The sequence below is a fragment of the Ascidia mentula genome, chromosome 1 (genome assembly GCF_947561715.1).
Source record: "Ascidia mentula chromosome 1, kaAscMent1.1, whole genome shotgun sequence".
NCBI classification, from domain to species: Eukaryota; Metazoa; Chordata; class Ascidiacea; order Phlebobranchia; family Ascidiidae; genus Ascidia; species Ascidia mentula.
Window position 1 is genome coordinate 5016961 of NC_138566.1, and position 26171 is coordinate 5043131.

The 26171-nt window shown below is 39.0% G+C and overlaps 4 protein-coding genes, 1 non-coding gene and 1 pseudogene across 5 annotated transcripts; all 6 read left to right on the forward strand.

The window, feature by feature from the left end:
* Positions 1–375: 375 nt before the first annotated feature.
* On the forward strand, positions 376–12679 carry LOC145908159 (intraflagellar transport protein 122 homolog). Its single transcript, XM_082995362.1, has 26 exons — positions 376–520; positions 699–850; positions 958–1036; positions 1191–1267; positions 1332–1398; positions 1597–1743; positions 1879–1954; positions 2180–2374; positions 2692–2922; positions 3448–3588; positions 3696–3833; positions 4061–4225; positions 4993–5231; positions 6090–6243; positions 6466–6627; positions 7022–7188; positions 8150–8321; positions 8759–8861; positions 9181–9321; positions 9627–9724; positions 9885–9988; positions 10287–10452; positions 10801–10912; positions 11424–11617; positions 12002–12163; positions 12436–12679. The coding sequence occupies exons 1-26, from the start codon at positions 459–461 to the stop codon at positions 12535–12537; spliced, it is 3606 nt and encodes a 1201-aa protein (XP_082851488.1). The 5' UTR covers positions 376–458; the 3' UTR covers positions 12538–12679.
* LOC145887837 (5S ribosomal RNA) lies at positions 5616–5735 on the forward strand. Its single transcript, XR_014399319.1, has one exon. It is a non-coding gene; the product is annotated as a 5S ribosomal RNA (ribosomal RNA).
* Positions 12680–13815: 1136 nt separating the features above from the next.
* On the forward strand, positions 13816–15351 carry LOC145894582 (putative 4-coumarate--CoA ligase 2). The gene has a single exon (XM_082983234.1). It carries the CDS (start codon positions 13816–13818, stop codon positions 15349–15351), a length of 1536 nt encoding a protein of 511 aa, XP_082839360.1.
* A 2147-nt stretch (positions 15352–17498) lies between these two features.
* LOC145894678 (putative 4-coumarate--CoA ligase 2) lies at positions 17499–19034 on the forward strand. Its single transcript, XM_082983350.1, has one exon. It carries the CDS (start codon positions 17499–17501, stop codon positions 19032–19034), a length of 1536 nt encoding a protein of 511 aa, XP_082839476.1.
* Positions 19035–21161: 2127 nt separating this feature from the next.
* Positions 21162–23014, forward strand: LOC145910096 (putative 4-coumarate--CoA ligase 2). Its single transcript, XM_082997147.1, has one exon. The coding sequence runs from the start codon at positions 21184–21186 to the stop codon at positions 22717–22719; it is 1536 nt and encodes a 511-aa protein (XP_082853273.1). The 5' UTR covers positions 21162–21183; the 3' UTR covers positions 22720–23014.
* Positions 23015–25214: 2200 nt separating this feature from the next.
* LOC145894772 (uncharacterized) lies at positions 25215–26162 on the forward strand (annotated as a pseudogene).
* Positions 26163–26171: the final 9 nt, after the last annotated feature.

The window sequence follows — 26171 nt, forward strand, 5'->3', positions numbered from 1 at the left end:
TACGTCGTTTTTTTTTGTTTTTATCACTCTAACAATCTACTTTCGTCAACACAATCAAACAAAAATGCGAAGCAGAACAAATATTTTAAATCAAGCGGTTTGATAAAATTAACCGTAATCAGAAACATTACTCTCAAACAAAATGATTTTGAGTATTTTTTGAGTAAAATAACGAATTGGTTCCAAAACTTATTGGTATATATGTGTGAATTTATACTTTTTACACTAAACTCAACAAAAATAAAATGGTAGAAAGAGGTATTTTGTGACTTGTATACTCTATTTCTGTCATAAAAATTTGGCAAAGGGTTAGGTAATATTTTGTCACGCATGAATGAACGTTACCAACAACTAAATTTAACAAGCCGAGACAAAATTGCATTTAGTTTGCATTTAGTAATAACGAAGTTAGCGTTGATTTCTCAACCAAATTGAATTAGAAAGTACAAGATTTCATCATGAGGACAGTACCGCTTTGGGCGGACAACGTCACGGATAAAGCAAAGCGTGCACCTGTTTGGTAAACCTTTTTATTAAAGCCTTTAGGCTATATTATTTTGTATGGGCGTACTTGTAAACAATTGTTATTCTTATTACATTAAACAGTATTTCCTAATGCCCGTCGCTATTTTTGTATAAACTAATGTGCATGTAACAATCAGACAGACATTTATATAATGCTGATATTTGCATTTTAGCATATATGCTGTGGCATTCAAACCAGATGGTTCTCAGCTGTTGGTGGCGGCCGGTGCCAAGGTACTTGTGTACGACCCCAGTGAGGGAACAGCTCTTTCTCCCCTGAAGGCACATAAGGACACTGTGCACTGCTTAGCATACTCCAAAGATGGTACTGTGTGTATGTTTGGTTTTAATGTTAAAAAAACCTAAACAAATAGTTTACAGGCCAATATTCACAAAAATACCTTTATCCAAACTGTTTTTTGTTGTGTTCAGGCAAAATGTTCGCATCGGGCTCGGCTGACAAGTCTGTGATCATCTGGAATGACAAACTCAGTGGAGTATTAAAATATGTGTAAGTTAGTGTCCAATTTCACAACTATGAAATGCTACAGTTTTTCCTATTTTATGCTACAATCCCCATTGTTTGTAACTGTCCTAATACAATGATGTTAAATGGAGTAGTATAACTATAGCAAACATATTAAATAAAATATGATTTTATGTAGGCACAATGACAGCATCCAGTGTTTGGCATACAATCCTATTGCACCACAGCTGTTGTCATGTGCTGAAAATGACTTTGGTAAGTTTTTGCACACTTTACCTACAATGAATTGTGACTTACATTTAAATTTATATTGTGACAGGTCTGTGGGCACCAAAGCAAAAGTCTGTTAATAAGCATAAGATCAATAGCAGGATTGCATCTTGCAGGTAACTCTCAAACATGGCATTTGTTTGTGTAGATTGATTGTTAATGTTAGGTTGAGAATTTATTTCGATCTTATTCAATTCATAGTGTTTAACTTACAATTCATTTAAAACAACAGCACATGCCTGTAGTTTTTGTTGTTGTCATGTTGCTTTACTGATATCTAACCTTTGTTTAAAATTTTTTATGTTGCTGTACAGCTGGACAAATGATGGACAATATTTTGCATTGGGTTTGATGAATGGAATTGTAAGCATCCGAAGCAAGCTCGGAGAGGAAAAGGTTAAAATTGAGAGACCTGGAGGGTCGTTGTCTCCTGTATGGTGCCTCAGGTGGAATCCAGACAAGTAAGGGTTTGTTATGCTGACTGGTAAATAATGAGAAAAGCCAAACATTTCTTTTTTTGTTTTATGAGGATAAACATTTAAACTTCATTATAAAGTTATCCTTTCCAATAACACATTGTCTATTGTTTGTTTTAGAGATAATTCCAAGGATATTTTGGCTGTTGCTGATTGGGGTCAAAACTTGGCCTTCTACCATCTCAATGGAAAGCAGGTGAAATTTTTTGTTAACTGTTTCATGTGACTATGTTTTTAATGACTATAATCAAAAAGTGTGATTTGATAGAAATGTAGACAGCTACATAAAATCTATGACAATGTGAAAAATGAACAGAAAAGCAACAGGTTTGGACATTTTATATAAATTTGTGACAAGCAATAAGAAAAAAAAATATTAAGTAATGTCATCAATATTATTTATTAAAAAACTTTTTTAAAGATTGGAAAGGATGTTAAGTTGGACTATGACCCATGTACGCTGCAATACTTCGACGAAGGGAAGTATTTGATCATTGGGGGAGCAAATGGGAAGTCTTCCCTTTATTCAAGGGAGGGCCAATTTCTCGGGAATATTTCTGACTCTAATGCTGGATGGGTGTGGACGGTTGCTTGTCGGCCCAACACAAATGTGGTTGTAAGTACTATTTTTATGCAACATCTATGTTTGGATTTTTTGGTGGGAAATTCTGATGTGAAAGTGTAAAAATTTTCTTCTATTGTCAAGGAAAATATGTTGAGTGTTTGGATTCGTTCTTTAAATTTACCTCTGGCCACACCCGTGAAAGTGCCAAAGAAAACCATTGCCCCTCATTAGCAAATAGTCACCCTAAATTTTCAAAAAAGGACAAAACAGTTTAAGCAAACATGTCATCGTCAGAAAACAAACGTCCAATTGCATGAACGGATTTTGTTATTTTTGTACAGTTTTTTTATTAAATTGTTGATTTTCAGGTCGTTGGTCACCAGGACGGATCTGTCACGTGTCACAGTGTTACTTTCACAACGGTCCACGGACTATACAGGGATATTTACGCTTTTCGTGAACGTCTGACCGACGTCGTGGTCCAGCAGCTCAACACATCCATTCTGGAAGCGAACGGACTGGATGAGCGGGAATCAAGAATTACGATCCACTGTCACGATATTGTAAAGAAAATCTCTGTTTACAAAGATAATCTTGCAGTAAGTTTTGGTTAAAATATTCACAACAATATTTGATGAATTTACACTTACGATTTAGTTGAGTGTTACAAAGTAACCTAGGGGATGAAGTAACAAACATTTTGAGATCACTTACGATTTTTTAATTCGAACTATATCCGCAAATTACGGAAAGGTGCTCGCGTACCTCCTGCAATGCCGTCGCGTATCACTAGTTGTACGCGTACCACCGGTTGGGAAACACTGCTTTCAAGCATTGCTTATGTTGAATGTTATCCAATTATAGTCAAAAAAATTTTTTTTTTATATCTTTGCATTCCTTGTTAACAACATCAATATTATTGAAAACTGAAAATGATGAATACTAAACTGTTCGTTTTTCCGAAGAAAAAACAAGAAATATACACCGTTTTTGATACTTTTAGTATTCACCAATATTTATTTCGGTTCTGTTGTTGTTCAAAAAAAAAAAAAAATTAAATTGAGCAGCACAGTTTGATTCCTGTAGTATTTTTTATGAGGTTTTCCTATATTAAATATTTTTAGGTTCAACTCTCCGATCGCATTGTGATCTACAAGCACGTCAGCAACGACGGTAATTCGTATTACAAGCCGGTAAACAAAATTGTCAAACAGTTTGATTGCAATCTGTTGGTCGTCTGCATGATGAACATCATTCTCTGCCAGGTAAGTTTTTCTCACTTTTAAAGCAGATTTTTTTTGTGACGTAAGAATTGTTTCAAGTTTTTGTTAAATAAATACGTTATTACACAAGAATGCTCTAATTTTTTCAGGAAAATCGCCTTACTTGCTACTCAATGAGCGGCGAAAAGCAAAGGGAATGGGCGTTGGATGCAAATATTCGATATATCAAAGTTATTGGGGGACCTTCTGGTCGAGAAGGCTTGCTGCTGGGACTAAAGAATGGACAGGTATGTTTCTATCCATGTTAGCTTTGAATGCTTAAAAACTACGTTTGTTGTTTTTGCACGTTCACGGAAACAGTTGGTCATATAATAAAAATTGTTTTAAAGCAACTTAACCAGCACATCATTTGATTAGGGACCCGAGATATTTTACATTGGTGGCATGATTACAACACCGTCTTCATCCGTATCTCTTGTCACTACTAGTCATGTTTAGTTTTACGAATTTATAGGTACTGCAAATTTTCGTGGACAACCCTTTTCCCATTGAGCTTTTAAAAATCAACAATGCTGTGCGCTGCTTGGATTTAAGCATGACGCGCGGCAAACTTGCGATTATCAACGACAACTCAACCTGCTTGGTGTATGACCTTGGCACCAAGGAACTTCTTTTCGAGGTAACAAAGATTTTAAATTGTTGCACATTTATTTAGTGAGGGTTTTTGTATCTTCTATAACACTCAACTATTCTTGGTCGTATCTACGCAACGTCCGGTTTTGTGCGACTCTTAAATTACATTCATGGATGTCCTGTCATATATGTATGTATACGGGTTCACATGGCCTTACATATGTCACAAATTCATGAAAAATGAAGACAGATAACGTCACTGCGTGTATTTTTCAAGGATACGCAAACTTCAAAACAAACGTTGTATGGTTTCTTTTCTTGTTTTCTATGTTTCAATATTTTGATAATTTGGGGCCGTCTTGTAACTGGTTTATTCAACACCTTGTTTCTTAACTTAATATCAAGTTGATTTAATATTACCTTATGATACACAGCATCTATACGATAAACAATGAAGTTAGAAATTTTCTTCTATTGACAAGGAAAATATGTTGAGTGTTTAGATTCGTTCTTTAAATTTACCTCTGGCCACACCCGTGAAAGTGCCACAAAAAACCATTGCCCCTCATTAGCATTTAGTTGATTAAATAGTCACCCAAAATTTTCAAAAAAGGACAAAACAGTTTAACCAAACATGTCTATCGCCAGAAAACAAACGTCCAATTGCATTAACGGATTTTACTATTTTTGTACACATTTTTTGTAAAAATTACGATAAACAATGAAGTTTTACCTCAATAAAATCACTGAATCTAATAACTAACCCAATGAATTTGACAATATATTTTCATAACGGACCCGTGCATTACACAGGAACTCAATGCGAACAGCGTGGCATGGAACACACAAAACGAAGATATGCTTTGTTACTCGGGCAAGGGATTGCTTGGTATTAAGGCTGGCAATTTTCCGGCACAACAGCGTCGTATGAACGGTTTCGTGGTTGGCTACTGTGGTTCTCGCATCTTCTGTCTACATATTCACGCCATGAAATCGGTCGACGTTCCTCAATCGGCTCCCATGTATCAATACCTCGATCGCCAGATGTACAGGTTTGCTCAGTTTAAGCGTGAATTTTATGGTGCGAATGGCGTTTCGGCAAAGGATTGTTTAAAGGTTGACTTGAATTTTTTAAATATTTGTGTCTTGGCCAGACATTGGCAAACTCTGGTCCACGGGTGAAATCTGGCCTGTCGAGTCTTTTAATATGGCCAGGCGTTGGTCGTTCAAGAACGAAGTCTAGTACAATTTTAGTGCACGTTTTTTTTTTGCCCATAAACTGTAAAACACTCTTTGTTCAATTATCTCGCATGAGCCATTAGACCGCCTGTAAAATTTGTGAGAAGTTCTGGCCCATATATGAAACCGTTAAATAAGACCAAGCAGCAACATTCGATTGTCCGTGGTATATAAGCGGCGCTATTACGCTAGCTATCGCCTACGACCATACCACGTTGAGAACACCCCCATCTCGTCCGATCTGGGAAGTTAAGCAACGTCGGGCCCGGTTAGTACTTGGATGGGTGACCGCCTGGGAATACCGGGTGTCGTAGGCTTTTGTGTGCTTCCCCAATTTCGTCGTAAAGATTTTGCATCTTCACGAAGGAAGGACGGCCTTTCTCATAATGTCGTCATTGCATTCAAGGCTGGCGACAAACTAGTTGGGTTAAAACACGAAAAGCGCCGAATTTGGTTGTCATAATAATGTCGCGTACTCAATTCTGACCTAAACAGAAATTTCATTCTTTTCTGGTAGAAGTGCTTCAGAACAATTATCTTGTCGTTTGCCATATTATCAAACAATCATGTTTGATCCATGATTAAGCAAACCGCCAACGGCAAAAAGCATGATGTTTTAGTTTTTGTTCGATAAAATTTTGAACAGTTTTAAAATAAGAGTTTTTTGATAGTGAGGCTTACAAGATCGCATGTCTTGGTGTGACGGAATCAGATTGGGATTACCTTGCACACAAAGCATTAGACGGCCTCAACATTGAAGTTTCGAGAAGGGCCTTTACCAGGACAAGAAACCTGCGATACCTGGAACTAATACAAAGCATTGAAGTTGGTTGGCTTTGTTGTAAACTGTTTTAAGTACAAGCTAATTGATTAGGTTACTTGTGTTCATAGTAATTCGTTTCTAAGTAATTATTTCTTTTGTCTCACTTGTTTATGTGTTTATAAAAATAACTTGTAGCCCATGTTACACCCTATAGCAACTACATATCTACATGCTTAGGTTGCATTTGGGGAGACAATTTTGTTGCAAATACCAAACCTTTACAGGACCGACAGAGGCGCGGTGAATCCAGTACAGATCTCTTCATGGCCGACATCCACGCTTACAGGAGCGAATTCAACGATGCAGCGAAGCTATATCGAAAAACTGGACATTCACAGAAGGCTGCTGATATGTACACTGACCTCAGAATGTTTGAACTCGCCAAGGTTGGTCTTTCAGCTTGTCACATTATCATGCCTCACACAATTTAGTGATGACAACAATATTTTTTATGATATGTTGACCTAACGAGAGAAAAAAAACATTTTTAGCCTTGCTTTTTTACTTCGTAAAGTATACTATCATACTTTGATATTATAGGAGTGTAGGCTATTTATCTCACCCGATGAAGCAAGCATCGTAGCTCGCGAAAGCCCGTGATATTAAGTGTCATAAAAATTCAGTCTGTCGCTAGAAACTATAGCAGGTAAAAATGCATCATAAAATGTTTTCAAAAATGCCTTCATTTATACTGAAACCCCTCTAAAACTTATGTCAAGATTTTGATTAAATGCAATACGTGACATAAACACAACCTGACCCACAGTCTGATGCTTGCAGGAATACATGGAGCTCAGCGACCCCAACGAACACAAGCAACTGATGGCAAAACAAGCCACGTGGGCAAAAAACACAAACGAACCTCGCGAAGCAGCGAAAATGTATTTGGCGGCTGGAGAAAATCTTAAAGCTCTCGAGATTATAGGAGAACACGGATGGACAGACATGTGAGATGTGAAATGAATATAGCTTTAACGAGTGACAGAAGTTCCAAAACAAATGCATAAAAAAAGTTTATTTTTTACAACTTACATTCTTGAATTGATAAACAACGGCGTCATTTTATTCAAACAACGTTGGCTAAATCTGGTTTGTTGCTTGTTATTGTTATGTCCTAAAATTCAATAAATTTTAGTCTAGAAAACGACAAAACGTATAGTTCCCTTTAGATCAGTGGTTCCCAAAGTGGGCGCCTGCGCCCCCCTGGGGGCGTTTGCAATCGTACGGGGGGCGCTGGAGACCAAATGGGCCATTGGGGGGCGCTATAAAATAAATGACGTACCACTAGTAATACGCGACCGCATTCCAGGTCGTACGTGAGCACCTTTCCGTAATTTGCAGGTATAATTCGAATTAAAAAAATCGTAACTGATTTTTTTTTCGATAGTTTATCCCCTATAGGTTACTTTGTATACTCAATTAGGTGGTACGCGGGAATCACTGACTCAAATGATTCAGTCCAATCTTTGTATAATTTATGCTTCTTCAAAAAGGTCTTTTCTCGTATGCTGAACTAAAAGTTATTGATTCTGACGTCACAACGAATTTTATGTGTGAATTTCACAATGTGTCACCAACCAACGCTAAATAGTCGCTATTCGAAAATAAGGATTTTCGGTGGTATGGTTTACTTGTTTTAACAAGAGTTTGGTATTGAAATATTAAAAATCAGACGAAATTGGTGTCATTCCGCCAACCTTACCCATCGCGTTAATTGACAAGCAACAAATAAATTCGTTATGTTTTTTGTCTGTTCTGTTGGGCGTTGTTAAATGATCAAGGTGTTTTGGGGGGCGGTGCAGAAAAAAAGTTTGGGAAACACTGCTTTAGATTAATCAAAACAACACGGTTTCCAAAAAGTCATTCATCAGGGTTATAGCGTTACAAACATGCCGTATGTTCCACAAGGTTGATCGACTTGGCTCGAAAACTGGACAAGGCGGACCGGGAACCTCTGGGTATTTGTGCCCTGCACCTGAAACGCCTGGAACAATACGCTTACTGTGTGGAGGTTTACAACAAGATGGGAGACAGGAAGGCGATCGTGCAGCTTCATGTTGAAACGAAAAATTGGGACGAAGTAAGTGGGTTAATTGAGGCCCAGACTAGGACCCATACAATTTTCAGGAGGTTATTAATATCAAACAAGGACCAGTAAATGTCATTGTTTGCTTTTAAAGTAAGGGATTTTTACCGTAAAGTATTGCCTCCTCCCTATAATGTAATGTGATTTCCTAAAAATGGTCGGCACATTAATTCCCCATCAAGGGCCCTGGGTTATATTTGTAAGGAAACTTTGCCCCATTGGTAAAAGCTTAGTATTTTTGGCCAAATATGTGTCTGTGTTCTTTTTGTTCATTTTTTTGTGAACATGTTGCACATGATGCAGTAAACAAACAGTAATATGGTAAAAAATTATGAATGTTTTTGTTCTATACGCGATAAATGTAATAGGGTATAAGTGGCTGTTTCTCCAAGATGCCATGAAGAAATCCTAACTATGTTTCTCCGCTTTAGGCGTTCGCGCTTGTCGAGAATAATCCCGAATACAGGGACGACGTTTACGTCCCTTACGCACAGTGGCTTGCCGAAAACGACAAGTTCGAAGAAGCACAGAAAGGTAACCTCCCTTATGGACGTTGTTTCTTGTTTATAATTAAACTGAAAACAAATAAATTATATTTGAATTCCTCAGTACAAAGAACGGGTGGTAAAAATGAGTTCAACACCCCATCTTCTTGTTAGACGATAAATCACACTGGTCCCAATAATCGTTAGGTTTACAGGCTACAATGCCTGGGCTGCGAAGCCTATAAACGTAATGATCTTGACACGATAGCTGTGATGGCCAAGTAAGGACCTGTGCAGTGGGGCGATCCTGTCAATCATGCCATTGCATGAAACGTTACTGCTTCTAATAATTACGAAATTTCGTTTAGCTTTCCACAAAGCTGGTCGAATCGACGACGCTCTGCGAGTGTTGGAAGAATTAACTGACAACGCAGTGCTTGAAAGTCGTTTTAACGATGCTGGATATTATTACTGGATGCTTTCGATGCAGTGCGTTGATATTGCCGAAGGTCGATACCAATCTTTCCAGTTCCACTTTTGTCGTGTTTTTATTGTTTTTATGGCTTCGTGTATTTATGTATAATTTCTAGGTTTTGAAATTCTTGTTTGTTTTTCTTCTTTAATATCACAGTGAATAACTTAAACAGGTTTCATCTTAAACCTACTCAAGTTATTCGCTGTAAGTTTAATGTAGTGAATGTGAAAAGAGTTTTTTTTACATTGTGCTGTAGTTTTGTTTTTTCATCATTTGTACAAACATTTTTTGCCCTTTTCATTTCCGCAAGTTGAAGAAAAAATTGTGTTTTTGGTGCAGATCAACCCTTAAGACGGAAGGAGATGCTCGCCCAGTTCGAAAAGTTTCAAAAGTTGGCGGAAATATATTACGTCTATCATTCAATTCAGCGCTACACCGTAAGTCGGTATAAAAGCCGAAGCAAATACCGCCAAACCCACGAAGGAAACTGTTACTTTTGAATCAGAAACGTTATGAAACCACAAATCACTCGTAGAATTACCACAAAACAGACCTAATTTTTTGGACTTTTTTGTTTACAAACTTTTGTTTAAATAGGATGAGCCGTTTACCTCTCATCTTCCCGAAGCACTCTTCAACATTGCTAGATTCCTGCTTCACAGCATTTCCGGGGGTCCACCTCCGCGTGGTGTATCCAGGGTGTATCCTTTTTATACAAGAAGGTTTAATTAAATTACACACAAGACAATATATTTTTATCTCCTATTCATCTTCTCAACTTTTGTAAGGTTGGCCGACGAATTACAAAAAACTTTAAAAAAACAATGTAACCCCTTCTGATACTATACAACGTGTAGAAAAAAAATCATGTTGCTTGGATTAATTCAGACATGCAGTACCGTTTATTCGTTTCGATATATCCTTGTTGTTCTAAAATACCCGCCCTAATTTCACAATTGCAGCCTCTAATTTTTCTTTGACTCCGTATTGCAATCGAAGTGCTACTTTGTACGCACTGGCCAAGCAGAGCCGCTCTCTGGGTGCGTTCAAGTTGGCAAGGCACGCTTATGAGAAACTGCACACACTCAAGCTGCCCTTCAGGTTCCAGAATCTGATCGATTTGGGCTCGGTTACCATACGTTCCAAACCCTACCAAGACAACGAGGTAGGCCAGTGTTTAGAATGTTTAGTCGTATACGTTTTTATCACATTTCCTACAAACATCACACGTGTCTATATATGGCCAATATATTCACCTTCCTGTTAATGCAGATCACACCATTAATTTTTGCACTTTTACTTGCGCGGGCTTAATTTACCACTAATTTTACACATAACAAGAAAATATTCCGTGCCATCAGACTGTTGCAGCTTTGTGGGTGTTAGAGTGATGCATTTGTAACAAAAAGTCTGGCTTCAATGGTTTTTCAAACAGTTTGTACATTTGTGTAATTTTGGGGACTTTAGTTCTTTATAGGATGTTGGCAAACTTTCAGTATTTTTGACTTCACAGGATTTACAGCCCATGTGTTACCGTTGTTCCACCACAAATCCCCTTCTTAACCCACAGGGAAGTTCTTGCATCAACTGTGGTCAACCCTTCGTCTTCTCCTTCTCTTCCTTCGGTAAGTATACGGGAAGCATGGAATGTTCAAAGATTCTATGTATTGTTATACAACCTCTCTTTATCTTCGAAATGTAGATAAATCACCTAATATTGCCAACTCTTTAAATATAGGCTTTTCACGCCCTGGCTATCATTTTCATATCTGTTATACACAAATCTAGTTCTTCATGAGGTGTTACGCCGCAATGTTTTAATGTGTTCGTATATACCCATTCACGTCTTCGTGGTAAGGGTTCAAAGCAGTGTTGTTCAAGTGATGAATTGTTAAAATTTTGTGTAAACTACACTGCACCACGTATTTGAGACTATATAATTTAAAGGTCTATTCGCATTTCATTTCTTCCACAGTGTATTTACATGGGCCAGCAAGAATGCACTAAAACCTTGTGGCATTTACATAAAACTAGTTTTTATTCAAAGCAGCGAATCCTTGGTAGTTCCGTCGCACCCAAGGGTTGTACTAAGTCTACCCATTTGAAATTTTGTCAATGAAATACGCGGTTTTGCAGAGGTACTTCCTCTGGTGGAATTCTCCCTCGAGGAGGGGATAACAGACGAAGAAGCTCTCCAATTGGTCGGCTCGGGTCAGCGTAGGCAGGTGAGAGCCAATCACGATTGGCAGAGCGATCCCAACACGCAGACGTTACGCATGGACGACGACGAGGATGACGATCCTTTCACAGCCCGACTTTTAACGTTTGAGGTATTTTTTGACCGTAAGGCTGAGTGCTAGCTATAGAAACTTGCCAATTGACGTTATTCGAATTAGTTTTGACTTGAATGGTATCCAGAAACAGTAAAGGCCTATGTTATCTTTTGCGTTTTAGATACTTTTTCGTTTGATAAAATTAGTCCAAGAGCATTACATTGTAATTTGAAAAAGAAAGCTTTTTGGTACAACGTCACGTTTTTTTTTGATCACTTGTGTCGTGTTTGTGCTCCATAAAGTCGTTGCAGTGACAAAGCAAGTTTACAATTGCAACTTTGTTAAATTTACAAAACTTGATTAGCCTCTGCTACTGATTGTCATTTAAAAATGTGAAAAAAAACATTTTCTTCTAAATCCTATCTCTCGTGTGTATCTCAGGAGGGCGGAAAATACATGCCAGTTGTGGTGAATCGGACAGTTCTACGTTCCATGTCAAGACGTGAAGTTCTGATCAGAAGGTGGCCCTCCCCTCTGCGGTTCCAGTACTTTAAGAACCTCATGCCCGAAGTGGCGGTTGCCATGTGCGATTCCTGTTTCCAGGTTAATAATTTGCTTCGGCAATTACTAAGGCTTAAGACATAGTTATGGAAATGTCACCGAGCGATCGAGATTGTTTGACACTCCAACTCTGTACATATGCCCGGGGATATATATAAATATTCTTTAAAAATTGCCATGTCGATTTTTTTTTATATTAGCAAGAAGCGTTTAGGCTGTGGCTTCGCTGAAATTTTAATACTTTCTGGCGTCTATCCAACACTTACGGTCTTGTTGTGTGACGTTATGTTGTTATTTAATAATTGCGTTTGTAGATGTTTCATGCTGACGATTACGAGCTTATGGTGCTTCAGAAACACCACTGCCCGTTTTGTCGCAAACCGTCCGATGCCATCACCGACAAACCCGAACTGTGAAAGATTTATGACGTCAGCAAGTGCACTGTGCTGCTCCGGACGAGAGCGTCCAACTTCTTTTCACCTTTTTGTTAATGTATTACCGATATAGACGTAGCGTTGATTTATTAAAAGTTGAAAACCAGTGGACCTGGTCGTGTTATTCGTTTGTTTGTCTTTTTAAAGCCAACCAATAGGAAATAATGTCTAAAGGTAAATAGCGAGCACACATAGTAGCAACAAAATAGAAAAAAATGTATCTAATTCGAGAGCTGGCAGACTTAACTGCAGTATGAATGATAAATTTTTGGCGCATACTTGTTTGCAGTAATCAAGTAAACGTACTACATCCTAGATCAATGCTGTTTACTTGAAAAATCATGCAACCAAATTGTGTTATTGGGAAAATACTAATACACCGGGACACCAAGTTTTCGCCAAACCTGATCCACAATATAGAAATCAGTCAACGATTAGGTGTTAACAAAGCAAACCTGTTATCTTCTGTTGTATATTTGAATCGAAATATTATACTAAATTATAGGCACGATTTCTATGTTACATAGACTTACACTCCATAGCCCCTTTCACTTTAGAAGTGAAACTAATTTAGCAAAGAAAACTCTGTGTCCTTGTGTATTAGTACCCTGAAACAAATAAATTTGCCATTATTACGTCAAACAACCGTTTAAGAGCTAACAAGTTACCCCTGGAATCGCACAGTTAAATGAATTGTAGCAAATTATCAAAAAAACACCCCTGTATGTTTATTGGGATAACCGCATTTTCAACGGCTAGCCAATACAAACTTGGATCCTCTACATTTGATTGTTTATTTCAATATTCGCCCAACGTTTTGTAACAGTCAGGTTTCTGCAAATGATTAACCAGTTGTCGAGCATTCAAGGTCACAAAAGCAACCTTACCGTATCCAACAAAACGACGGTTTACTGATGTATGCAGTTACTATAAGTTGTTGCCTGATTTGGAGAGCTTTTTGTGAAGGCAGCAGTTGTGCATACATGTAACAAGGAGATGCTCTGTACACCTTTAAACCATATACTTGGTATTGCCTCACATTTTCATCAAGAAAATTGTGCTTGGTACCGGGTTCACCAATGCTGTAGTAAATAACTTATCTGCAAAGCAAACGTCACAAAATAAGAAAAATGAAAAAGGCAATCACGTTTGTTACGGTTCGGTAACCACGCATTGCTTGACAGCCCCTGCATACATGTTATTTTGAGGTTTACAGACAGCTGCTTTTAATTTTAAAATCTAGAAATCTTTCTGATAACAATGGTGCTGAAAAGTACGTTTCCAGATGTTGAGATTCCCCAAGTTCCAATCGCTCAATATGCTTTGGAAAAGATGGAACATTTCGGCAACTCTGTGGCGTTGGTGGATCCTTATCATGATCAATCGTGGACATTCAGCCAACTCCGCCAACAGTCAATTGAGTTTGCAGTCAAACTACGTTCAATTGGTGTAGAGAAGGGCGATGTTGTTGGCTTGGTGGTTGACTTCCATCCAAAATGCTTTCCGATGATACTTGGAATTATTTTGTGCAAGGCTACACTAGCTACTGGCAATATCAACGCTGTACCTAAAGATATTGCCAAACAAATGAAGCATGTGAATGCAAAGTTCTGTATTTGCGAAGAACATGGATTGCAACAGGAATTAAAGTCAGAACTTGAGCAAGTTGATATTTATGACCTTGACTTTTTCAAAGCATCTGGCGATTCTGCTTCAGAGAAAGCACTTGAAGAAATATTATCATCCAGCGGTGTTGATCTTCATGAAGATCCACTGACAATCGTTTTTACAAGCGGTTCAACAGGACAACCAAAAGCCCTGGTTGTTACAAATGCCAGTTTTATGGCTTCCATGGCAATTTATGAATCCATTCAAAACCTGAAACCTGCTGAGTGTATGTTAACCGTTTGCAAACAACTACACTTGTTTGGATTCTGGAGTTTCTTTACCCACATTGTTTTGGGAGTGAAGCACATTGTCGCACCAAATCTACAACCAGAGTTGTTCAGCCACTGCGTGAAAATTTATGGCGTGAATGGCGCCATCATCAGTGACTACGTCACGTTTAACAGAATTACAAACGAAGCTCTGTTGGAAAATATCTACGCGTTACGATTTATTAGAGTTGGTGGAGCTTCAACACCAAAAGAGTTAATGCAGAAAGCAAGTGATAAGTTCCATGTGGCTGTAACAAGTGGATATGGAAGTTCTGAAGGAGGGATGGCAACGTGTTCCCCAACAAGTCAGACTCCATTTGAAAGCGTAGGAATGCTTTGTCCCAATGTTCAACTTAAAGTGATCGATGTTGATAACGGGACAGATCTTGGTCCTTGTAAACAAGGGGAGTTTTTTGTAAAGAGTCCTGGTGTTTTCAAGGGATATTTGAATGACAAAGAAGCAACTGATGCAGTGTTGGATAAATGTGGTTGGTTTCGGACTGGAGACTTGGGATATTATGACGAGCAAGGATTCGTTTACGTTGTCGACAGACTTAAAAACGTGATTAAATCACACGGCAATATGGCAGTTTTTCCCACTCAGCTCGAAGAAGTACTTTTGTCTCATCCAGGTGTGGCGGAAGCCGTTGTTGTTCGTACAACTCATCCAGTATACAACGAGGCGGCAAAAGGTTTTGTTGTCAAAAAAGACGAATGTTTGACAAAGGAAGAGTTGCTTAAATTCTACAACGCACAAGTGGCAGAATACCAGCAACTGTTTGGTGGTTTGGAGTTTATTGATCAAATTCCAAAGACTGGCCTAGGAAAACCTAAAAAGACTGCACTAGAGTCCCTTTAACTTGATTTGTGCCCCTGTCATAAAAATACTGAACATACAAGCTTAGCAATTAAAAACACCTAGTAAATAGCTTACAAGCAAAATCTTATGATGCAACCATTTGATTGTACTTCATTGCTTAATATTCATGTGTTGTGATTGTATACAAGTTCATTATGTACAAATTGTATTTACGTTGACATTCATTAATTTTAACTTTTGAAAACTTGTTGATTATTGGCAATCAATCTATCATTGTACTATTTACGTTACAATTAAAAACAGTCTCGATTTGACATGAGGTTGTGTTTTGGAGACAAAGGTGGTATAGGATTAAATTTACATGAGCGCAAGTCTTCGGAAAGACGCAAGGCAAGTTAAGTCTATAAACGACTTGGCAAGTACTCTACAAGTAGAAAAATCCATGTCTACTTCGAGTTTTTACTGGAAATCAATCCAGCATTCGTCTTGCTGTACCCATGACTAGGCGGGATTAAATGCTGCTCAAAATGGAGTCCGTCAGTTTCGAAACCTACTTTATAGAAAGGTAATGCTTCTGTTAAAGACGCGTCAGTTATTTCACAAATAAGTGTACCTCCTGCTCTCGGCGGACCTCACTTAAACAACAAATTTTTTTATTTTGGCGCCATATTCTTGATAAGATTGGACGCCATAGTGAACGTCCCAAAGCCAATAAGGCTCTGTGTTTCGGTATATTAGACCCACTGGTATTTTTTTGAAAAAGGTTTCACCGACGGAAAATGCCAACGTGTTATTGTGTTCTCTGCTGTCACAATAGAAGGAGGACGTCATTAAGCAACCAGTGATGCATGGGGTGAATTTTACGGTTGAGTTAGCACATATGCATGTGCTGTTGCTAGGGGGAATTAGAGCCATCAGTTTTGGGCAGTTTTTGTGGGGTTTTAAGCGCCTTTAATCAGGTAGCTACTTGGTTCCGGGTGCTACGAAAAATTGAGCTAAAAAGGCAGCTAAAACTTTAGGCTATATTTACAGAAAAGTGATTTGTTTAATGGCACAGTTATTTGTATTATGAAATTATTTTGTATAGGTATTATGAAACAACCATCTTCCACACAGACGCATTCTGGTCAAAATTGGTCGCCGGACAAGTTCATTTGTAACCCCTGGGGGCATTTAATCCCTCCCTGTTGGACATTTGGGACAAAAAAGCAACAAAAATGCAATTGGATTTTGCAAGAAAATGATTCGTTTAAGTTTCCCATTTATTGTGGTCCAATGCGAGTCCATCCCCTCCTCCATACAATCGCACCAAAGTTAGTTGCTGAATAATTGCCTATAAAGAAACACCACAGGGCTGTTTACGCCCCCTGTAGGTCATAAGATCTTCCAGGAAGCTCAACAAATCCTTGCTGTGTACTGTCCGCTCCAGGGGCAATATTTTTTTAATGAATATTAGGACCCTTTGTAAGTCACAAGACCCAACAACGGTTACTGGGAAACAAGCGGAAACAGTCGACAGGTGCATTATTGTAGAGGGCCTTGAAAACAGCATTTCTTTGGTTTAATTGTCATATAGAAACTTGATAGATAAAAAGTTTCCACCGACCAAAAAAGAACAATCGTATTTTTTTGTGGATCGCGTTTCCAACGACCGGCCGATACACACTTGGATTCTTTTACTATCAGCCCGACGTTTTGTCTGAGTCAGGTTTCTGCACATGACTAGCTATTTGTCGAGCATTCAAAGCCACAAAAGCAACCACATGGTTCACTGATGCGTGTAGTTACTAAACCTTAAAATTGAATGTTGCTTTTTTATTTCTTTGTATATAATAAGAAATTGCGAAACAAATGCTCTCATTGCTAAGTAAGTGATAAAGTTTTTGCCAAATTTGGAGAGCTTGTGGTGTTTCGAAAGCAGTTGTGTATACTTGTGACTGCGGGATGCTGTATCCACCTTTAAACCATATACTTGGGATTGCCTCACATTTCCATCAAGAAAATTGTGCTTGGTACCGGGTTCACCAATGCTGTGGAAAATACCTTATCAGCAAAGTTAACGCCACAAAATAATGAAAACTGAAAAAGGCCATTACGTGCTGTTACGGTTCGGTAGCCATGCAGTACTTGACAGCCCCTGCACACATGTTCTTTTGAAGTTTACAGTCGACTGCTTTCTGATAAGAATGGTGCTGAAAAGTCCGTTTCCAGATGTTGAGATTCCCCAAGTTCCAATCGCTCAATATGCTTTGGAAAAGATGGAACATTTCGGCAACTCTGTGGCGTTGGTGGATCCTTATCAAGATCAATCGTGGACATTCAGCCAACTCCGCCAACAGTCAATTGAGTTTGCACTCAAACTACGTTCCATTGGTGTAGAGAAGGGCGATGTTGTTGGCTTGGTGGTTGACTTCCATCCAAAATGTTTTCCGTTGATACTTGGAATTATTTTGTGCAAGGCTACACTAGCTATTGGCAATATCAACGCTGTACCTAAAGATATTGCCAAACAAATGAAGAAAGTGAATGCAAAGTTCTGTATTTGCGAAGAACAAGGATTGCAACAGGAGTTAAAGTCAGAACTTGAGCAAGTTATTATTTATGACTTTGACTTTTTCAAGGCATCTGGCGATTCTGCTTCAGAGAAAGCACTGGAAGAAATATTATCATCCAGCGGTGTTGATCTTCATGAAGATCCACTGACAATCGTTTTTACAAGCGGTTCAACAGGAGAACCAAAAGCCCTGGTTGTTACAAATGCCAGTTTTATGCCTTCCATTGGGATTTATGAATTCATTCAAAACCTGAAACCTGCTGAGTGTATGTTAACCGTTTGCAAACAACTGCACTTTTTTGGATTCTGGAGTTTTTTTACCCACATTGTTTTGGGTGTGAAGCACATTGTTACAACAAATCTACCACCAGAGTTGTTCAGTTACTGCGTTAAAATTTATGGCGTGAATGGCGCCATCATCAGTGACTACGTCACGTTTAACAGAATTACAAACGAAGCTGTTTTGGAAAATATCAACACATTGCGATTTATTAGAGTTACTGGAGCTTCAACACCCAAGGAGTTAATGCAGAAAGCAAGTGATAAGTTCCATGTGGCTGTAACAAGTGGATATGGAATTTCTGAAGGAGGGTTGGTAACGTGTTCCCCAACAAAACAAACTCCATTTGAAAGCGTGGGAATGCTTTGTCCCAATGTTCAACTTAAAGTGATCGATGTTGATGACGGGACAGAACTTGGACCTGGTAAACAAGGGGAGTTTTTTGTAAAGAGTCCTGGTATTTTCAAGGGATATTTGAATGACAAAGAAGCAACTGATGCAGTGTTGGATAAATGTGGTTGGTTTCGGACTGGAGACTTGGGATATTATGACGAGCAAGGATTTGTTTACGTTGTCGACAGACTGAAAAACGTGATTAAATCACACGGCAATATGGCAGTTTTTCCCACTCAGCTCGAAGAAGTACTTTTGTCTCATCCAGGTGTGGCGGAAGCCGTTGTTGTTCGTACAACTCATCCAGTATACAACGAGGCGGCAAAAGGTTTTGTTGTCAAAAAAGACGAATGTTTGACAAAGGAAGAGTTGCTTAAATTCTACAACGCACAAGTGGCAGAATACCAGCAACTCTTTGGTGGCTTGGAGTTTATTGATCAAATTCCGAAGACTGGCCTAGGAAAACCTAAAAAGACTGCACTAGAGTCCCTTTAACTTGATTTGTGCCCCTGTCAAAAAAATACTAAACATACAAGCTTAGCAATTAAAAACATCTAGTAAATAGCTTACAAGCAAAATCTTATGATGCAACCATTTGATTGTACTTCATTGCTTAGTATTCATGTGTTGTGATTGTATACAAGTTCATTATGTACAAATTGTATTTACGTTGACATTCATTAATTTTAACTTTTGAAAACTTGTTGATTATTGGCAATCAATCTATCATTGTACTATTTTCGTTACAATTAAAAACAGTCTCGATTTGACATGAGGTTGTGTTTTGGAGACAAAGGTGGTATAGGATTAAATTTACATGAGCGCAAGTCTTCGGAAAGACGCAAGGCAAGTTAAGTCTATAAACGACTTGGCAAGTACTCTACAAGTAGAAAAATCCATGTCTACTTCGAGTTTTTACTGGAAATCAATCCATCATTCGTCTTGCTGTACCCATGACTATAGGCGGGATTAAATGCTGCTCAAAATGGAGTCCGTCAGTTTCGAAACCTACTTTATAGAAAGGTAATGCTTCTGTTAAAGACGCGTCAGTTATTTCACAAATAAGTGTACCTCCTGCTCTCGGCGGACCTCACTTAAACAACAAATTTTTTTATTTTGGCGCCATATTCTTGAAAAGATTGGACGCCATAGTGAACGTCCCAAAGCCAATAAGGCTCTGTGTTTCGGTATATTAGACCCACTGGTATTTTTTTGAAAAAGGTTTCACCGACGGAAAATGCCAACGTGTTATTGTGTTCTCTGCTGTCACAATAGAAGGAGGACGTCATTAAGCAACCAGTGATGCATGGGGTGAATTTTACGGTTGAGTTAGCACATATGCATGTGCTGTTGCTAGGGGGAATTAGAGCCATCAGTTTTGGGCAGTTTTTGTGGGGTTTTAAGCGCCTTTAATCAGGTAGCTACTTGGTTCCGGGTGCTACGAAAAATTGAGCTAAAAAGGCAGCTAAAACTTTAGGCTATATTTACAGAAAAGTGATTTGTTTAATGGCACAGTTATTTGTATTATGAAATTATTTTGTATAGGTATTATGAAACAACCATCTTCCACACAGACGCATTCTGGTCAAAATTGGTCGCCGGACAAGTTCATTTGTAACCCCTGGGGGCATTTAATCCCTCCCTGTTGGACATTTGGGACAAAAAAGCAACAAAAATGCAATTGGATTTTGCAAGAAAATGATTCGTTTAAGTTTCCCATTTATTGTGGTCCAATGCGAGTCCATCCCCTCCTCCATACAATCGCACCAAAGTTAGTTGCTGAATAATTGCCTATAAAGAAACACCACAGGGCTGTTTACGCCCCCTGTAGGTCATAAGATCTTCCAGGAAGCTCAACAAATCCTTGCTGTGTACTGTCCGCTCCAGGGGCAATATTTTTTTAATGAATATTAGGACCCTTTGTAAGTCACAAGATCCAACAACGGTTACTGGGAAACAAGCGGAAACAGTCGACAGGTGCATTATTGTAGAGGGCCTTGAAAACAGCATTTCTTTGGTTTAATTGTCATATAGAAACTTGATAGATAAAAAGTTTCCACCGACCAAAAAAGAACAATCGTATTTTTTTGTGGATCGCGTTTCCAACGACCGGCCGATACACACTTGGATTCTTTTACTATCAGCCCGACGTTTTGTCTGAGTCAGGTTTCTGCACATGACTAGCTATTTGTCGAGCATTCAAAGCCACAAAAGCAACCACATGGTTCACTGATGCGTGTAGTTACTAAACCTTAAAATTGAATGTTGCTTTTTTATTTCTTTGTATATAATAAGAAATTGCGAAACAAATGCTCTCATTGCTAAGTAAGTGATAAAGTTTTTGCCAAATTTGGAGAGCTTGTGGTGTTTCGAAAGCAGTTGTGTATACTTGTGACTGCGGGATGCTGTATCCACCTTTAAACCATATACTTGGGATTGCCTCACATTTCCATCAAGAAAATTGTGCTTGGTACCGGGTTCACCAATGCTGTGGAAAATACCTTATCAGCAAAGTTAACGCCACAAAATAATGAAAACTGAAAAAGGCCATTACGTGCTGTTACGGTTCGGTAGCCATGCAGTACTTGACAGCCCCTGCACACATGTTCTTTTGAAGTTTACAGTCGACTGCTTTCTGATAAGAATGGTGCTGAAAAGTCCGTTTCCAGATGTTGAGATTCCCCAAGTTCCAATCGCTCAATATGCTTTGGAAAAGATGGAACATTTCGGCAACTCTGTGGCGTTGGTGGATCCTTATCAAGATCAATCGTGGACATTCAGCCAACTCCGCCAACAGTCAATTGAGTTTGCACTCAAACTACGTTCCATTGGTGTAGAGAAGGGCGATGTTGTTGGCTTGGTGGTTGACTTCCATCCAAAATGTTTTCCGTTGATACTTGGAATTATTTTGTGCAAGGCTACACTAGCTATTGGCAATATCAACGCTGTACCTAAAGATATTGCCAAACAAATGAAGAAAGTGAATGCAAAGTTCTGTATTTGCGAAGAACAAGGATTGCAACAGGAGTTAAAGTCAGAACTTGAGCAAGTTATTATTTATGACTTTGACTTTTTCAAGGCATCTGGTGATTCTGCTTCAGAGAAAGCACTGGAAGAAATATTATCATCCAGCGGTGTTGATCTTCATGAAGATCCACTGACAATCGTTTTTACAAGCGGTTCAACAGGAGAACCAAAAGCCCTGGTTGTTACAAATGCCAGTTTTATGCCTTCCATTGGGATTTATGAATTCATTCAAAACCTGAAACCTGCTGAGTGTATGTTAACCGTTTGCAAACAACTGCACTTTTTTGGATTCTGGAGTTTTTTTACCCACATTGTTTTGGGTGTGAAGCACATTGTTACAACAAATCTACCACCAGAGTTGTTCAGTTACTGCGTTAAAATTTATGGCGTGAATGGCGCCATCATCAGTGACTACGTCACGTTTAACAGAATTACAAACGAAGCTGTTTTGGAAAATATCAACACATTGCGATTTATTAGAGTTACTGGAGCTTCAACACCCAAGGAGTTAATGCAGAAAGCAAGTGATAAGTTCCATGTGGCTGTAACAAGTGGATATGGAATTTCTGAAGGAGGGTTGGTAACGTGTTCCCCAACAAAACAAACTCCATTTGAAAGCGTGGGAATGCTTTGTCCCAATGTTCAACTTAAAGTGATCGATGTTGATGACGGGACAGAACTTGGACCTGGTAAACAAGGGGAGTTTTTTGTAAAGAGTCCTGGTATTTTCAAAGGATATTTGAACAACAAAGAAGCAACTGATGCAGTGTTGGACGAATGTGGTTGGTTTCGGACTGGAGACTTGGGATATTATGACGAGCAAGGATTTGTTTACGTTGTCGACAGACTGAAAAACGTGATTAAATCACACGGGAATATGGCAGTTTTTCCCACCCAGCTCGAAGAAGTACTTTTGTCTCATCCAGGTGTGGCGGAAGCAGTTGTTGTTCGTACAACTCATCCAGTATACAACGAAGCGGCAAAAGGTTTTGTTGTCAAAAAAGACGAATGTTTGACAAAAGAAGAGTTGCTTAAATTCTACAACGCACAAGTGGCAGAATACCAGCAACTCTTTGGTGGTTTGGAGTTTATTGATCAAATTCCGAAGACTGGCCTAGGAAAACCGAAAAAGACTGCACTAGAGTCCCTTTAACTTGATTTGTGCCCCTGTCACAAAAATACTGAACATACAAGCTTAGCAATTAAAAACATTTAGAAAATGGGTTATTGTTGCAAGCAAAATGGCGTGATGCAGCCATTTTGATTGTACATTGCTTAAGTTCATGTGGTGTGATTTTTTTCGAGTTCATTATGTACATATTGTATTTATGTTGACTAACTAATTAAATTTTTTAACCATTGTTGATCATTGGAAATTGTAATCAATGTATTATTGTGTGGAAATGATTATTCATGTGCCTACAAATAAGACTTCATGCATGGGCACTTCAACGCTAAAGACGTAGTAGTCGCTACACCACCCAATTCCACAAACGTACAATGCGGAAAATAAATGAACAATCATACATTATTATAGAGTGAGCACAAGATGTATTGTGGGCCTGTCTCTACGCAGTGGTCACGCAACTGCGACAGGTTTCGTCAGGTCAATTTCTGCAGGCTAGGTCGGTCTACAGAAATTGTTGCCATGCCGTACGCCACAATCCAAAATAAGCGTTTTTTGGAAAGTCTCAATAACCTTGTACCCTCATAAGGTGCCGGTGGCCGTTGAGTATCTTTCCGTACGAATACGTATTTCGCAGTTAACAGCTTCCTCGGTGATACTGTTCTATTAGCTCCTTGGCGAGGCATTAATTCCGGAATCTGTCTTATCACTGACTGTCGGAGTTGTGAAAGCAAATTGGGTGATTTAGCAATGGTGGGTGTGATGAAAACGGCCAAACACCACTTCAGCCGAAATGAAATATTAACATGTTCGCTACACAACTGACCAGAGTTCGGAGGTAAAAGAGGTCCTCGATTCGTCTTGCTGTACCCATGACTATATGGAATTAAATACTGCTTAAAAGAGATTCCGTCAGTTTCGAAACCTGCTTTATAGAAAAGTACTACTTCTGTTAACGACGCGTCAGTTATTTCACAAATAGGGATTCGGTGAACCCCTTGCTCTCAGCCAAACTTGTTTAAACAACTAATTTCTGTTTATTTTGGCGGCAAACTCTTGAAAACATTGACGCCAATGTGAACGTCCCAAAGCCAATAAGGCTCTGTGTCCCAGTGTAAGTACTTTTTTTGTCACTGAAAGGCATAGATTTGCAGTCATTACGTCCCACAATTGGTATTTTTTAAAAATAAGATTCGCAGGCCGGAAATGCGCACATGGTATTGTGTCCTCTGTCACAATAGAAGGAGGACGTCTCAAAGCAACCAGTGATGCATGGGGGTTAATTTTACCGTTGAGTGAGCACATATTCATGTGCTGTTGCTGGGCGAATTTTTCGGGCAGTTTTAATGAGGTTTGGGTCGCTTTGAATCAGGTAATTAATTGGTGCCGGGTGCTGTAGAAAATTGAACTAAAATGACAGCTCATACTTCACGCAATATTTGCAGAAAAATGAATCGCTTAAAGGGCACAGTCATTTGTGGTTTTGTTAAGGATCTATCTCCCTCATAGACGCATTCTGGTCAAAATTGGTCGCCGGACAAGCGAATTTTTGACCTCTGTGGGCATTTGATCCCTCCCAGTTTGACATTATTTGGGGTAAATCTAAAAAAGCAACAAAAAATGTAATTGGAATTTGCAGAAAAATGAATCGTTTAAGGGCTGATGCCCACTGCCGTCGTAAGGACCTTACGATACGTCGGTTACGACCGTCGGAGCAGTTGTATGCCCACTGCATCGGAGCGCTGTCGGGGCAGCATTCGGCGGCGCCGCTTAAGACGAAAGAAGTTGTAGCGTCTCGTGTTGGTCGTTAAAAAAATTCCTTGTAGTAACCGCATTTTGTTTAAAGTCACCGCCAATGTATTCAAACCGTCAGACTGTCGCCACATTGTCGCCAAACCCCGTTGCATGTATTGTGTATTGTTTTCTCGTCTTTTTTTACTTCCCCTTTGTTTTGCAATCACCGATCTCGTAACTGCACCGCCGATAACAACCACTGCTTGGAACCTCTAATCATTCTTTCTCTCTACTCTTACACCTTCGTTCTTTATAAGCCGTCACAATTCCAATCAAGATATACAACGCTAAGATATATATGTTGATACATATACGTTGAAACAGTACGAATAAAACATCGCGGATTTTTAGTTACGTTAATCGGTGAGACGTATTGTATGCTGTGTGAGAGGTTAGCAGGCGAATACATTGTCAAACAGATCTACATATATTTAAACTGGTAAGAAACAGAGAATAATTTCGTACATATTTTGTTGCGCTTTATTTGGAGTCAGACTGTTAGTACATGAAGGTTCGGTTTTTGTCGCTTTACTAGCATTGGATTTCTTTTGAGTCAGATAGCGCATTAATAATATTAAGACAAGTAATCGAACGCTTCATTTTGGTGACCTGCGCTTGTGATTGAAACGCAAAATCCTTCTGATTTGAGCGTTGTTGTTTTTTTTTGGTGAACGCTTAGGTTTTCTTGTTGTAACAGAGTTTCGTTCAGTTTTGAGTTGCTACGGAAGATGGCTTTTATGAGTAATATTCTTCCATTTGCAAAGCACAAAACTAAACTCACTTCCACGCCTAACGTTTTTGGAGGTGAAAGGTCGCAACAACAACAGAATAGCAATTTAGATGATATCATCAGTGAGTTAAATCAAATCGGTTCGGACCCTTCTACTATTCATTGGTCAGAACCACGGCCAAGCGTGGTGCCACCTGTTTGTGAGACCAGGTCGAGTTTGTCCGCCACGCCTTTGAGTGATATACAGCACTGTGAGTTGCCTAGGCGCGTTTGTTTTGTTGATTCGACATCAAGAAAACCTTTAGAACAGAGGAATGAATCGCAGAAAGGAATGTGGTTGAGCAAGATAGGCATTCCCAAGTTTTGGCCCGATCGTTGCGCGATTTGGTTTGCTACTGTTGAAACGTTGTTTCAAGCGTATGGGATAGATAGCGAGTTTGAACGTTTTACCGCTATCATTCCGCGTTTGGGGGACGAACAGATTGCACGAGTCGGTCATTTGATTTTAAATAGAGATGATCGTTTCCCGTTCTCAGCATTGAAACAGAGCTTACTTAAATTTTATGAGTCTCAGGAACAGGTTCGGTTGACGAAATTGCTAAATTCCTCTTGTTCCGACAACAAGCGACCCACAGAACTTTAAAGTGAGATGAAAATCTTGCTGTCGAACTATGGGGAATTAAGTGCGTCTTCCACTGCTTTGCTCAAAAAGTTACTGTTGGATCGACTACCGAAGGAAATACGGTTAATTCTCTCCGCCAGTATGCACTTAAGTTTAGATGAATTAGCTGAGAAAGCAGATGGCATGATGATGATTAATTCCCCTAATTTGTTTATGCAAAATGCATCTGCGGCATCCGTGTCTAATGACGTTCCATTGTCGACTGCTTACAGTCGACTGCTTTCTGATAACAATGGTGCTGAAAAGTACGTTTCCAGATGTTGAGATTCCCCA

What these genes read in the sequence shown, in the direction of transcription:
- LOC145908159 (XM_082995362.1), top strand. Translation starts at nt 459, where the DNA reads ATGAGGACAGTACCGCTTTGGGCGGACAACGTCACGGATAAAGCAAAG. An exon ending in CTCAGGTGGAATCCAGACAA is followed by an intron (nt 1,744 to 1,878) that starts GTAAGGGTTTGT and finishes TGTTTGTTTTAG; the next exon opens with AGATAATTCCAAGGATATTT. An exon ending in GTGCGTTGATATTGCCGAAG is followed by an intron (nt 9,322 to 9,626) that starts GTCGATACCAAT and finishes TTTTTGGTGCAG; the next exon opens with ATCAACCCTTAAGACGGAAG.
- LOC145894582 (XM_082983234.1), top strand. Translation starts at nt 13,816, where the DNA reads ATGGTGCTGAAAAGTACGTTTCCAGATGTTGAGATTCCCCAAGTTCCA.
- LOC145894678 (XM_082983350.1), top strand. Translation starts at nt 17,499, where the DNA reads ATGGTGCTGAAAAGTCCGTTTCCAGATGTTGAGATTCCCCAAGTTCCA.
- LOC145910096 (XM_082997147.1), top strand. Translation starts at nt 21,184, where the DNA reads ATGGTGCTGAAAAGTCCGTTTCCAGATGTTGAGATTCCCCAAGTTCCA.